Below are 13,830 nucleotides of genomic sequence, written 5' to 3'. Positions count from 1 at the left end.
ATGTGCCAATGCTGAAGTCAAGTGGGCTTTGTGAAGTCTTGTGGCAGCCACAACAGTCCAACAACCAAATGGCCAAACAGGCAAACACGGCCAAAGACAACTGAAAAAGCAGCTAGCAAATCTGAAACTCCGGTGTCCACAACTTCATTTGTCTCGCTGTCAATTTGTATTTCTTTTTCTTCAATTTTTTTCTTTTTTTTTACCATATAAATTGGGCCATAAGCCAGCAGCAGCAGCATAAAGTTGGTTTTTTATTTTTATTTTTCCATATATCATCATCCCATCCATCCAAGTCGAATTATGCACAGCTCAAAAAGTTATAAGAAACATTGTGTATGTGCGTCGCCCAATTGGCCAACATTTTTTGGCATTCCGGCTTGCAGAAATCAGGAATCCCCCCGCGATACACCAAACCCCCCTCCACAATCCACCATTATTTGCCATTCGCATTGATTGACGGCTTGCAATTGTCAAATGTTTCCATTTTGGCAGTTTTCTTATATTCCACTGGTCGGTCATTAGGGTTAAACATTGTGACATAGGTGGGTTAATTTAAATAAATTGCATTTGTTGCGCGATTAGCAACATCATTTCAATTTGTATGTAACACACTTTCTGTGCTTAATTATATTATATTATATTAAATTGAATAGTAAATCTGTCACAACAAAAGTAAGAGCTTAACTTGTACCGTTCTCTCTACAGTTGCAACACTTTTAGCCAAATCCCAATTCTGCGGAAGATTTTAATGATATTTATGGCACTGCAAACGAGCGATAAAAAAAAGAGTTCCCCTCCATTAAATCACCTTCCTCACCTCGTTTTCCTTATCTCTTTGCGACTGATAAAAAACTAAAGCCTTTTTTTGTAGCCTAAAGAACGCATTTCTTCGGCGAAACGTTTAAAAATAATGCGTTGATAAAGCCGCAAACGACCAAAAAAAAAAACAAAAAGAAATATTAAGTATAAGGTATAAAGTACATAAAAATGAATTTAACAAAGTGAAGACAAAACGTGAAACGAAAGCAAACGCAGCAGCAACAAGTTGGTATTGAGCGAATACGACGGAACCAGAGAATCATGAGAAACCAAAACGAAATGGCCAACAAAAGAAAAGGTGAAAAAAGAGCACCATTGCCAAGGAAAAATAAAACCCGTCTGAAACAGAACATTTACTTCTGCTAAATAAGGCAATTTTGGCAAACGGAATTCCAAGGGAGTTGCATTTTAATATATGAATGTACCCAAATAAAATGAATATAAATTACGGGCCAAAGAACTTAAAACTTGAATCGAGAAAACAACGCAATTGTGAGTGTAAAGATACAAGCCAAATGGTATTAAATAAATAAAACATTATTATAAAAGCACATTAGCAAAATCAAATCGGTTATAAAATAGAGAAATTTGAAGACTTCAAAGTGATCAGCAAAACAACAAATAGCAAAGCATAACATTTTACGAGAAAGTTGAATTTATTATAACAAATTTGAATCCATTAAATTTTGGCAAACAACTAAATTAGAAAATTACAGTTAATTGTTGCGATCGCATTTCACATTAATGCGATATGTACGCCTCTAAAAATGTATGTATTTTCGAAGCCACTTTTGTCAAATATTTCCCACATCACATACATATACGATGGTTTACACTGCGCTTTTGTTTTTACAACAAACACCTCGGACAAACGGCTCACTGATAAGAATTACGATTTGAGAACCACCATCGATCGATGTGACAGAAAAATTGTATTTCATACGCCTGACTGCTTTCGAAACTCCAACACGTCGATTGAGATTTACGTTTTATTATTAATTTTCGTTTCGTTTTCTTCTTTTTTTTTTTGTAATTTTTTTTTTGGCTGATAACACAATGCTTATCAAAGAATGGGGGGAATATGATGATAGATTGGGCACCGGGCATCACGAAACCACAAAACGCTCGAAAGCAAGCGACCTTCGTGTGGTGAAAAGGGGGTGTGGGTGTTGTGGGTGGCGGAGTCTGAAGAACTTTGAAGAAACGATGAAATGCAAAACTAATGAGGCAAAAAAACACGGCACAATGCGAAAAAAATACAAACAAACATATATATAATGAAAAAGGGTACAAAATGCAAATCTAGCTGAAAATAAAGATAGTCAAAGGGCATTCGAGACAAGGAGAGCAATGCTTGGCAGAAAGAGATAGGGCTGTCCCAACCATATGGTGTGAGAGGGAGAGGGCCTAGAGAGGGACGTAGAAAGAGACGACGGTGCATGAGGGTCAGTTCGCCAGCAAACGGTAACAGCTGCTCTTTGGAGAAGTGAGAAAAAAGGGAGAAAATGCAGGGAGCAGAATGAGGAAGATGAATGGAGAGGGAGGTAGATGCGGAAGAGGGAAGCAGGCAAAGAAACTGAAGAAGAGGAAGAAGCAGAACGAGGTGCACAGTGGTCGTTGCACAAATCTAAAATTCCACATAATTAACTGGAGGGCAGAACCCTTGAAACGAAATCAGGTAAGTAAATAAACTGAATCTCTTGATACACACCAAGTGCATAAGGACAATCGCGAAACTGACCATATTGTGTACCAATTTAATGAAAAACTAAAATACGTAACAAGCAAATTCTTTTTTAAAAGTTCAAATTTTTTAAATCCCAATTCATGAATTTCGGGTACAGAGCTATTTCCAAAACCAATTCGTAATGAATATATATACGTATTTGTTTACGAATCTTTCGATTTTCATAACAAAACCACTGTGCCGTTATCCACACAAAACTCTCTTTTTGTCTCCCGTTCACATGTCAGTGTGTGTGTGTTGAGTAGAAGCTCACACACACAGGCGAGTCGCAAGAAAGAAGAAAAAAGTAAATAAAACAAGTTTTGAGACGCAGAAGTTTTTCAGAAAAATAAAACAGGCTCGCCACTGACTGACTTTCTTTAACATTTTTAGCTTTGTTTCGGTGGTTTTTGGGATTCCGCTTTTATTTTTTATTGTATTTGACAGCTGCTTTCGCGAAAAAAGGAAAACAAATCTATTAAACGATGATAAATTCACTGATTTTTGGTGTGATTTTGTAGCAGTTACCTTCAATTGAGATCGCAATTAGAAGATCATTTTCAATATGGTTATTTTTGGCATAACTATGCATAGAGACATGCATATTTATCTTGGATTACTTTTGAAAATAATATGACACGAAAAGAAAAAGATCGAGCTTAGAAAAACAAATAAGGCGATCAACAAAAACACATATGTATAGATTAATGGTGTTCAAGTACCTAAAACAAGTAAGAAAAATTCCTAGTTTTGAATTTTCATTAAAATTGGATTGTTGTTAGGTTCTGACCAGAATTCCCCAAAAGAGTTAAATATCTATATGCTTTCCTTTCTAGCTGATTTTTTTTTGCAGTGTGGAGATGCGAGAAACTTGTTTTTTTGCTTCTTATTTTCGGTTGGATTTTTGGCAAGGGAAAAGGAGAATAATAGTGCGAAACTCAAAACAGAAAACTGAAAACTAAAAACTCACCTGGCAAACGGCGTCTGTTCCACTTCGTAGATCTCGTTGATGTCGGGACACGAGACGAGGAGTCCCTTCAGCCGATCGGCGTCCACATCCAAAAGTCCGTCGCCAATGGGAAAAATTCCCTTTTCGGTGAACATTTTGTGTGTGTGTGTGGGGGGGATTGTGGTGTTTGTGTGTGTGTAGTGTGTTTGAAGATCGAATCTTCTTTCGATTGTTGGCTGTATTTAATCCTTCGTTTGATTGGCTTTTATTTTTTTAGTGGTAACTTGTTATTTCTTTGAGGGTCGAACTATTTCAAATATCAACTGCACAGAACCAAAAAAAATTGTAGTTTAGTGATAAAAACACACGCTTCAAAATAATTCAGCGGAATACGTTGCGCGCGGGAGAGCGACAGAGAGGGAGAAGGCGACAAGATTCCAGTACAAGACAAAAACAGCAGAAACAAAAAAAAAAAAATCACACAAATGAATTAAAAGCAGCAAAAACTATGCAACTGCAACATACACACAGACACGCGCGCCAAGAGAGGCCCGAAAAAATGCCCGCGTGTGTATGTATGTGTGATGCTGTTGCTGCTGCTGCTGCTGGTTATGTTTTTGTTTTTGTTATTTTCGGTATTTCGCCAGTTAAGTACCGTTCTCTCCGAAGAACTCCTCAGCTTCTCTTCTTCTTCTTCTTCTTCCTCCGCTTGCTCGTTTCAGAAAGGGTTTTATACGAAAAAACGGCTCGCAGATTTTGGCCAGGCTTTATTCTTTTTTTTTGTGTTTCGCTTTGCGGAGGCACGGAGGTACAAGAAACTCGCAGCGGAGCAGCGCGCACGAACCGTTCGTTGGCGGATTGAAATTTCAATTACTCGCGTTCGCGTAAAGTGAACGCACACCACGAAAATAACTCTGCTGCTGAGGCCTGGTATTTCTTGCCAGTGCCTCTGGTCACTCTGTTGTCCTGCGTTTAACGCTAGGCACTGCGAAAAATACCAGAAAATACCGAAAGTCTGTTAACAGCATTAGGTTTATAAGAGTGCAGATTTGTTTTTAATGTTAGCTGAGAAAAGGCAGAAATAGGAACATTTAAATTGCCCCATTTCGTTTCAGTTTTAACTAACTAATGTAAAACTTAATATACAGTTGTATGAACACCATTTCATCTTACAAAACTATGTGTAAGACGTTTCCAATGTTAAGTTTTGCGGAAAGCACATGGTCACACAGCGGCCGATTCATAGCATGATTTCAATGTACCAATTATTGTTATGTGGTGGTAACGTAATATAAAGATATAATTTTTGGGATCCAATGTGCGTTTTGGCTGGCGCCTGTTATCGGGGCGTGTTGGCGTGGCACAGGCCGCAAATAGTTGGCACCTCGCGTCTTCATTGAATTCTCAATTTTAAATGTATATTTATATTTATGCTTGCTTGCAGTTCCCTGGCTTTTTCTCGCCCTCCAACATTTCCCGCTCTGTTTTCCCACCGTGTGTAGGTGTGTGTGCTCCACTTGCAAGCCACTGCACATTTCTCGTGCACTCTAAATCATTACTAAGATCTAAAATATAGTCTAACCAAAGTTTAAAAAAAAGTTTACTTGGTGACAGAGAAAACTTTTTTTTTTTATAAAATTGTACATTTTAATCCCTCCCTCAGGAATAGATCTATTTTAGACCTCGCCATTTCTACTTTGTTTAAAAATCATAACGTTGCTATTTTCTTTCAGTGTAATCGTATTGGATGGGATATGCAGTGGATATGCGTTATGTTTGCATTTCTCGTGTGTGTTGCATATATTTTTGTCACCACGACGGCATCTCAGGAATGCGGAGCACCAGAAATAAACCAAGTGCAAAAACCTTTAGCATCCGTCTATTAATAATGTTGTCGTCTCCGGATCTGCTCAGGTTTTTTACAAAATGATTTTATTTTTCTTTTGGTCGGGTGGTGGATTTTCTTGCCACGAACTCGCCAAAAACTCCTCTTGGCAGCCATTCAAGTTTAGCAGATCCGGCTTTTGACCTAGGGAAAATGCTTGGCCGCTGCGAAAATAGAAAATGGGATCGCAAGAAACCCCAAAAAATGGCTGATGGAGGGTGAGGAAGGAGGGTGGGGGGGGGGGGGTTTACCAGTAGAAACGGAGTAGTTTCTTGATTTGACAGTTGAAAGTTGACATTTGGTGTTCGCTCCTTGGAGTCATTTCATTTCAACAAAGTCGTTCACCAGGTAACAGCGTCACAGCGGATAATTTTTTTTTATTTTCCCGTGTAATTCTTCCCAAGTCAGCCGAATTAGTGTCACCATTCCCATTGCCATATCGGGAAGATAACCACGAATTTCAGCATGAAAGTGCTTGGCGACAAGAACCGTGCCAAGAATGTCATCTCCGATCGAGGGGGCAGCGTGACCAGCAAGAAGCATGGGAAGCGCCCCGCGCCGGATCCAATGAGCCGTAATTCCAATAATAGTGTGCTGGAGGAAGTGGATGTGGACAATTTGCTAGGCCAGCGTCATCAAGGCAGCACATTCGGTGCCCAGGACTTCGCTGTCGATAGCAACGAAGATGAAATGATGATTCCAGACTGGGACAGCTGTTATACCAGCGATGATGACAGTCCCTGCATTCCAAGCACATTGGAGAATGTCATCTCCGATCTAGGGGGCGGCGTGACCACCAAGAAGCCTGAGGAGCGCCCCACGCCGGATCCAATGAGCCGTATTTCCAATAATAGTGTGCTGGAGGAAGTGGATGTGGACAATTTGCTAGGCCAGCGTCATCAAGGCAGCACATTCGGTGCCCAGGACTTCGCTGTCAATAGCAACGAAGATGGAAAGATGATTCCAGGCTCGGACAGCATTGATACCAAGAATGATGACAGTCCCTGCATTCCAAGCATATTGGAAGTTGTCATCTCCGATCGAGAGGGCGGCGTGACCACCAAGAAGCCTGGGGAGCGCCCCACGCCGGATCCAATGAGCCGTAATTCCAATAATGGTGTGCTGGAGGAAGTGGATGTGGACAATTTGCTAGGCCAGCGTCATCAAGGCAGCACATTCGGTGCCCAGGACTTCGCTGTCAATAGCAACGAAGATGGAAAGATGATTCCAGGCTCGGACAGCAGTGATAGCATGGATGATGACAGTCTCAGCATAATAAGCATATTGGAAGTTGACATCTCCGATCGAGAGGACGACGTGACCACCAAGAAGCCTGGGGAGCGCCCCACGCCGGATCCAATGAGCCGTAATTCCAATAATGGTGTGCTGGAGGAAGTGGATGTGGACAATTTGCTAGGCCAGCGTCATCAAGGCAGCACATTCGGTGCCCAGGACTTCGCTGTCAATAGCAACGAAGATGGAAAGATGATTCCAGGCTCGGACAACAGTGATAGCATGGATGATGACAGTCTCAGCATAATAAGCATATTGGAAGTTGACATCTCCGATCGAGAGGACGACGTGACCACCAAGAAGCCTGCGGAGCGCCCCACGCCGGATCCAATGAGCCGTATTTCCAATAATAGTGTGCTGGAGGAAGTGGATGTGGACAATTTGCTAGGCCAGCGTCATCAAGGCAGCACATTCGGTGCCCAGGACTTCGCTGTCAATAGCAACGAAGGTGGAAAGATGATTCCAGGCTCGGACAGCATTGATACCAAGAATGATGACAGTCCCTGCATTCCAAGCATATTGGAAGTTGTCATCTCCGATCGAGAGGGCGGCGTGACCACCAAGAAGCCTGGGGAGCGCCCCACGCCTGATCCAATGAGCCGTAATTCCAATAATGGTGTGCTGGAGGAAGTGGATGTGGACAATTTGCTAGGCCAGCGTCATCAAGGCAGCACATTCGGTGCCCAGGACTTCGCTGTCAATAGCAACGAAGATGGAAAGATGATTCCAGGCTCGGACAGCAGTGATAGCATGGATGATGACAGTCTCAGCATAATAAGCATATTGGAAGTTGACATCTCCGATCGAGAGGACGACGTGACCACCAAGAAGCCTGGGGAGCGCCCCACGCCGGATCCAATGAGCCGTAATTCCAATAATAGTGTGCTGGAGGAAGTTGATGTGGACAAATTGCTAGGCCAGCGTCATCAAGGCAGCACATTCGGTGCCCAGGACTTCGCTGTCGATAGCAACGAAGATGAAATGATGATTCCAGACTGGGACAGCTGTTATACCAGCGATGATGACAGTCCCTGCATTCCAAGCACATTGGAGAATGTCATCTCCGATCTAGGGGGCGGCGTGACCACCAAGAAGCCTGGGGAGCGCCCCACGCCGGATCCAATGAGCCGTAATTCCAATAATAGTGTGCTGGAGGAAGTTGATGTGGACAAATTGCTAGGCCAGCGTCATCAAGGCAGCACATTCGGTGCCCAGGACTTCGCTGTCGATAGCAACGAAGATGAAATGATGATTCCAGACTGGGACAGCTGTTATACCAGCGATGATGACAGTCCCTGCATTCCAAGCACATTGGAGAATGTCATCTCCGATCTAGGGGGCGGCGTGACCACCAAGAAGCCTGGGGAGCGCCCCACGCCGGATCCAATGAGCCGTAATTCGAATAATAGCGTGCTGGAAGAAGTGGATGTGGACAATTTGCTAGGCCAGCGTCATCAAGGCAGCACATTCGGTGCCCAGGACTTCGCTGTCAATAGCAACGAAGATGGAAAGATGATTCCAGGCTCGGACAGCATTGATACCAAGAATGATGACAGTCCCTGCATTCCAAGCATATTGGAAGTTGTCATCTCCGATCGAGAGGGCGGCGTGACCACCAAGAAGCCTGGGGAGCGCCCCACGCCTGATCCAATGAGCCGTAATTCCAATAATGGTGTGCTGGAGGAAGTGGATGTGGACAATTTGCTAGGCCAGCGTCATCAAGGCAGCACATTCGGTGCCCAGGACTTCGCTGTCGATAGCAACGAAGATGAAATGATGATTCCAGACTGGGACAGCTGTTATACCAGCGATGATGACAGTCCCTGCATTCCAAGCACATTGGAGAATGTCATCTCCGATCTAGGGGGCGGCGTGACCACCAAGAAGCCTGGGGAGCGCCCCACGCCGGATCCAATGAGCCGTAATTCGAATAATAGCGTGCTGGAAGAAGTGGATGTGGACAATTTGATAGGCCAGCGTCATCAAGGCAGCACATTCGGTGCCCAGGACTTCGCTGTCAATAGCAACGAAGATGGAAAGATGATTCCAGGCAAGGACATCAGTGATACCATGGTTGATGACAGTCTCAGCATAATAAGCATATTGGAAGTTGTCATCTCCGATCGAGAGGGCGACGTGACCACCAAGAAGCCTGGGGAGCGCCCCACGCCGGATCCAATGAGCCGTAATTTCAATAATAGTGTGCTGGAGGAAGTGGATGTGGACAATTTGCTAGGCCAGCGTCATCAAGGCAGCACATTCGGTGCCCAGGACTTCGCTGTCAATAGCAACGAAGATGGAAAGATGATTCCAGGCTCGGACAGCATTGATACCAAGAATGATGACAGTCCCTGCATTCCAAGCATATTGGAAGTTGTCATCTCCGATCGAGAGGGCGGCGTGACCACCAAGAAGCCTGGGGAGCGCCCCACGCCGGATCCAATGAGCCGTAATTCGAATAATAGCGTGCTGGAAGAAGTGGATGTGGACAATTTGCTAGGCCAGCGTCATCAAGGCAGCACATTCGGTGCCCAGGACTTCGCTGTCGATAGCAACGAAGATGAAATGATGATTCCAGACTGGGACAGCTGTTATACCAGCGATGATGACAGTCCCTGCATTCCAAGCACATTGGAGAATGTCATCTCCGATCTAGGGGGCGGCGTGACCACCAAGAAGCCTGGGGAGCGCCCCACGCCGGATCCAATGAGCCGTAATTCGAATAATAGCGTGCTGGAAGAAGTGGATGTGGACAATTTGATAGGCCAGCGTCATCAAGGCAGCACATTCGGTGCCCAGGACTTCGCTGTCAATAGCAACGAAGATGGAAAGATGATTCCAGGCAAGGACATCAGTGATACCATGGTTGATGACAGTCTCAGCATAATAAGCATATTGGAAGTTGTCATCTCCGATCGAGAGGGCGACGTGACCACCAAGAAGCCTGGGGAGCGCCCCACGCCGGATCCAATGAGCCGTAATTTCAATAATAGTGTGCTGGAGGAAGTGGATGTGGACAATTTGCTAGGCCAGCGTCATCAAGGCAGCACATTCGGTGCCCAGGACTTCGCTGTCAATAGCAACGAAGATGGAAAGATGATTCCAGGCTCGGACAGCATTGATACCAAGAATGATGACAGTCCCTGCATTCCAAGCATATTGGAAGTTGTCATCTCCGATCGAGAGGGCGGCGTGACCACCAAGAAGCCTGGGGAGCGCCCCACGCCGGATCCAATGAGCCGTAATTCGAATAATAGCGTGCTGGAAGAAGTGGATGTGGACAATTTGCTAGGCCAGCGTCATCAAGGCAGCACATTCGGTGCCCAGGACTTCGCTGTCGATAGCAACGAAGATGAAATGATGATTCCAGACTGGGACAGCTGTTATACCAGCGATGATGACAGTCCCTGCATTCCAAGCACATTGGAGAATGTCATCTCCGATCTAGGGGGCGGCGTGACCACCAAGAAGGCTGAGGAGCGCCCCACGCCGGATCCAATGAGCCGTATTTCCAATAATAGTGTGCTGGAGGAAGTGGATGTGGACAATTTGCTAGGCCAGCGTCATCAAGGCAGCACATTCGGTGCCCAGGACTTCGCTGTCAATAGCAACGAAGACGGAAAGATGATTCCAGGCAAGGACATCAGTGATACCAGCGAGGATTATATATCTTTCGAAGATGAAATAATGAGTCCAGGCTCTGACAGCAGTGATACCAGCGATGATGACAGTCCCTGCATTCCAAGCACATTGGAGAATGTCATCTCCGATCGAGAGGGCGGCGTGACCACCAAGAAGCCTGGGGAGCGCCCCACGCCGGATCCAATGAGCCGTAATTCCAATAATAGTGTGCTGGAGGAAGTGGATGTGGACAATTTGCTAGGCCAGCGTCATCAAGGCAGCACATTCGGTGACCAGGACTTCGCTGTCAATAGCAACGAAGACGGAAAGATGATTCCAGGCAAGGACATCAGTGATACCAGCGAGGATTATAAATCTTTCGAAGATGAAATAATGAGTCCAGGCTCGGACAGCAGTGATACCAGCAATGATGACAGTCCCTGCATTCCAAGCACATTGGAGAATGTCATCTCCGATCGAGAGGGCGGCGTGACCACCAAGAAGCCTGGGGAGCGCCCCACGCCGGATCCAATGAGCCGTAATTCCAATAATAGTGTGCTGGAGGAAGTGGATGTGGACAATTTGCTAGGCCAGCGTCATCAAGGCAGCACATTCGGTGACCAGGACTTCGCTGTCAATAGCAACGAAGACGGAAAGATGATTCCAGGCAAGGACATCAGTAATACCATGGTTGATGACAGTCTCAGCATAATAAGCATATTGGAAGTTGTCATCTCCGATCGAGAGGGCGACGGGACCACCAAGAAGCCTGGGGAGCGCCCCACGCCGGATCCAATGAGCCGTAACTTCAAAAATAGTGTGCTGGAGGAAGTGGATGTGGACAATTTGCTAGGCCAGCGTCATCAAGGCAGCACATTCGGTGCCCAGGACTTCGCTGTCAATAGCAACGAAGATGGAAAGATGATTCCAGGCTCGGACAGCAGTGATAGCATGGATGATGACAGTCTCAGCATAATAAGCATATTGGAAGTTGACATCTCCGATCGAGAGGGCGACTTGACCACCAAGAAGCCTGGGGAGCGCCCCACGCCGGATCCAATGAGCCGTAATTCGAATAATAGCATGCTGGAAGAAGTGGATGTGGACAATTTGCTAGGCCAGCGTCATCAAGGCAGCACATTCGGTGACCAGGACTTCGCTGTCAATAGCAACGAAGACGGAAAGATGATTCCAGGCAAGGACATCAGTAATACCATGGTTGATGACAGTCTCAGCATAATAAGCATATTGGAAGTTGACATCTCCGATCGAGAGGACGACGTGACCACCAAGAAGCCTGGGGAGCGCCCCACGCCGGATCCAATGAGCCGTAATTCCAATAATGGTGTGCTGGAGGAAGTGGATGTGGACAATTTGCTAGGCCAGCGTCATCAAGGCAGCACATTCGGTGCCCAGGACTTCGCTGTCAATAGCAACGAAGATGGAAAGATGATTCCAGGCTCGGACAGCAGTGATAGCATGGATGATGACAGTCTCAGCATAATAAGCATATTGGAAGTTGTCATCTCCGATCGAGAGGGCGACGGGACCACCAAGAAGCCTGGGGAGCGCCCCACGCCGGATCCAATGAGCCGTAATTCGAATAATAGCGTGCTGGAAGAAGTGGATGTGGACAATTTGATAGGCCAGCGTCATCAAGGCAGCACATTCGGTGCCCAGGACTTCGCTGTCAATAGCAACGAAGATGGAAAGATGATTCCAGGCAAGGACATCAGTAATACCATGGTTGATGACAGTCTCAGCATAATAAGCATATTGGAAGTTGACATCTCCGATCGAGGGGGCGACGGGACCACCAAGAAGCCTGGGGAGCGCCCCACGCCGGATCCAATGAGCCGTAATTTCAATAATAGTGTGCTGGAGGAAGTGGATGTGGACAATTTGCTAGGCCAGCGTCATCAAGGCAGCACATTCGGTGCCCAGGACTTCGCTGTCGATAGCAACGAAGATGAAATGATGATTCCAGACTGGGACAGCTGTTATACCAGCGATGATGACAGTCCCTGCATTCCAAGCACATTGGAGAATGTCATCTCCGATCTAGGGGGCGGCGTGACCACCAAGAAGCCTGGGGAGCGCCCCACGCCGGATCCAATGAGCCGTAATTCCAATAATAGTGTGCTGGAGGAAGTGGATGTGGACAAATTGCTAGGCCAGCGTCATCAAGGCAGCACATTCGGTGCCCAGGACTTCGCTGTCGATAGCAACGAAGATGAAATGATGATTCCAGACTGGGACAGCTGTTATACCAGCGATGATGACAGTCCCTGCATTCCAAGCACATTGGAGAATGTCATCTCCGATCTAGGGGGCGGCGTGACCACCAAGAAGCCTGGGGAGCGCCCCACGCCGGATCCAATGAGCCGTAATTCGAATAATAGCGTGCTGGAAGAAGTGGATGTGGACAATTTGCTAGGCCAGCGTCATCAAGGCAGCACATTCGGTGCCCAGGACTTTGCTGTCAATAGCAACGAAGATGGATTAATGATTCTAGGCTTTAAAAGCATTGATACCAGCAAAAAAGAGATAATGATTCCAAGGAAGATCTCTTCCTTAAAACGTAAACATACCGAGGATGTCGGTCCCTCTGAGAGAAAAGTGATGAAGGAGCTGGACATGGTAGAGGAGATGGAAAGAAAGAAAATGGAAAAGAATAAGGAGAACATTGAAGAATGGTGGAAGGTATCAAAGAAGCTCCCTGAGAAAAATAAGAAAGATAAGATAAAGCAAAACTTGCAAAACCAGAAGATGGCCACGGCGAAAATGCAGGAGAAGAGGCCGGAGACTGAACTGGAAAAGAAAATTGGGAAGAGGTTAACGATAGCTAAGGAAAAATTGAAGGCTCTAAAGAAGGCCAAGGAGAAAATGGTAAAACAGGCGTTGAAAAAGCTGAAGAATATAAAATTGAAACTGGCCCATCAGATGTTAGAACTTGAGAAATTGGAAAGAGAGAAGAAATTTTTATCCATTAAAGAGAATATGGCCATGCCAAATGAAAAGAGGAGACGTTCTGCCCCAAGAAGATGGGGACGGAAATGAACATATGTATAATGAGATGTTTTAACGAAGGAAGCCGGAGGAAGGAAGCCGCAGAAAGAAGGTCAAGACCCACAAGACACATTGACACACAAGACACATTTCTGGGTACACTAGGATTGGGTCATCTCCACATTGTGCCATTTAAAATAAAATATTGTAAATATACTTGAGATTGTCGTACACTCTCTTGTAGCCAAAATCTTTAGTATGTCACATGTATCAGCTAAAAATATATATAATTTTGGAGTATATACACCACGTTTTGATTTTGACAACCCCCAATTTTGACTGCCAAGTTAAATATGGAATTAATATCAATGGCCTTATCAGCGCAATATGGGTTTCCTCATCGCCGCCAGTTCCAGTTTGGGCACCCTCTCCTCTTCCGCCACCGAAATCCCCGCCCTCTTAACTTTTAGATTTTTGCAGCTGAAACCATGAAATCAGCATGAAATAGCCCACAAATCATTGGTGAAG

General features: G+C 45.4%; 2 protein-coding genes and 1 long non-coding RNA gene across 9 annotated transcripts in view; 2 read left to right on the top strand and 1 right to left on the bottom strand.

The window, feature by feature from the left end:
- LOC117148201 (death-associated protein kinase related) overlaps window positions 1-4,393 on the bottom strand; it is a 53,026-nt gene extending 48,633 nt beyond the window's left edge. Inside the window, exons 1-2 of one of the 3 annotated variants that reach the window (XM_033315482.1) lie at window positions 4,150-4,393; window positions 3,516-3,817 (exon numbers count right to left, since the gene is read on the bottom strand). In XM_033315482.1, the coding sequence (XP_033171373.1) occupies window positions 3,516-3,649 (134 nt within the window). In that variant the 5' untranslated portion in view covers window positions 3,650-3,817; window positions 4,150-4,393. Of the gene's footprint in view, window positions 1-3,515 lie in introns of all 3 variants that reach the window. The other 2 variants (XM_033315483.1, XM_033315481.1) reach the window with 2 other exon arrangements.
- Window positions 4,394-4,515: 122 nt separating this feature from the next.
- Window positions 4,516-5,365, top strand: LOC117147580. 3 transcript variants are annotated; one of them, XR_004459849.1, is made up of 3 exons: window positions 4,516-4,812; window positions 4,939-4,996; window positions 5,228-5,365. It is a non-coding gene; the product is annotated as an uncharacterized LOC117147580 (long non-coding RNA). The 3 variants fall into 3 exon arrangements; XR_004459850.1 differs by lacking the exon at window positions 4,939-4,996 and having other exon boundaries at window positions 4,516-4,910; XR_004459848.1 differs by having other exon boundaries at window positions 4,516-4,996.
- A 311-nt stretch (window positions 5,366-5,676) lies between these two features.
- On the top strand, window positions 5,677-13,604 carry LOC117146612. 3 transcript variants are annotated; one of them, XM_033312940.1, is made up of 2 exons: window positions 5,677-10,633; window positions 10,961-13,604. In XM_033312940.1, the coding sequence occupies exons 1-2, from the start codon at window positions 5,845-5,847 to the stop codon at window positions 13,351-13,353; spliced, it is 7,182 nt and encodes a 2,393-aa protein (XP_033168831.1). In that variant the 5' UTR covers window positions 5,677-5,844; the 3' UTR covers window positions 13,354-13,604. The 3 variants fall into 3 exon arrangements, with proteins under 3 accessions (XP_033168831.1, XP_033168830.1, XP_033168828.1); XM_033312939.1 differs by having other exon boundaries at window positions 5,677-10,641; window positions 10,969-13,604; XM_033312937.1 differs by having other exon boundaries at window positions 5,677-13,604.
- The last annotated feature ends 226 nt before the right edge of the window (window positions 13,605-13,830 follow it).

This window comes from Drosophila mauritiana, chromosome X (genome assembly GCF_004382145.1).
Source record: "Drosophila mauritiana strain mau12 chromosome X, ASM438214v1, whole genome shotgun sequence".
NCBI classification, from domain to species: domain Eukaryota; kingdom Metazoa; phylum Arthropoda; class Insecta; order Diptera; family Drosophilidae; genus Drosophila; species Drosophila mauritiana.
Note: the sequence above shows the minus strand (reverse complement) of the source record. Positions and strands in the feature narration are given on the sequence as shown.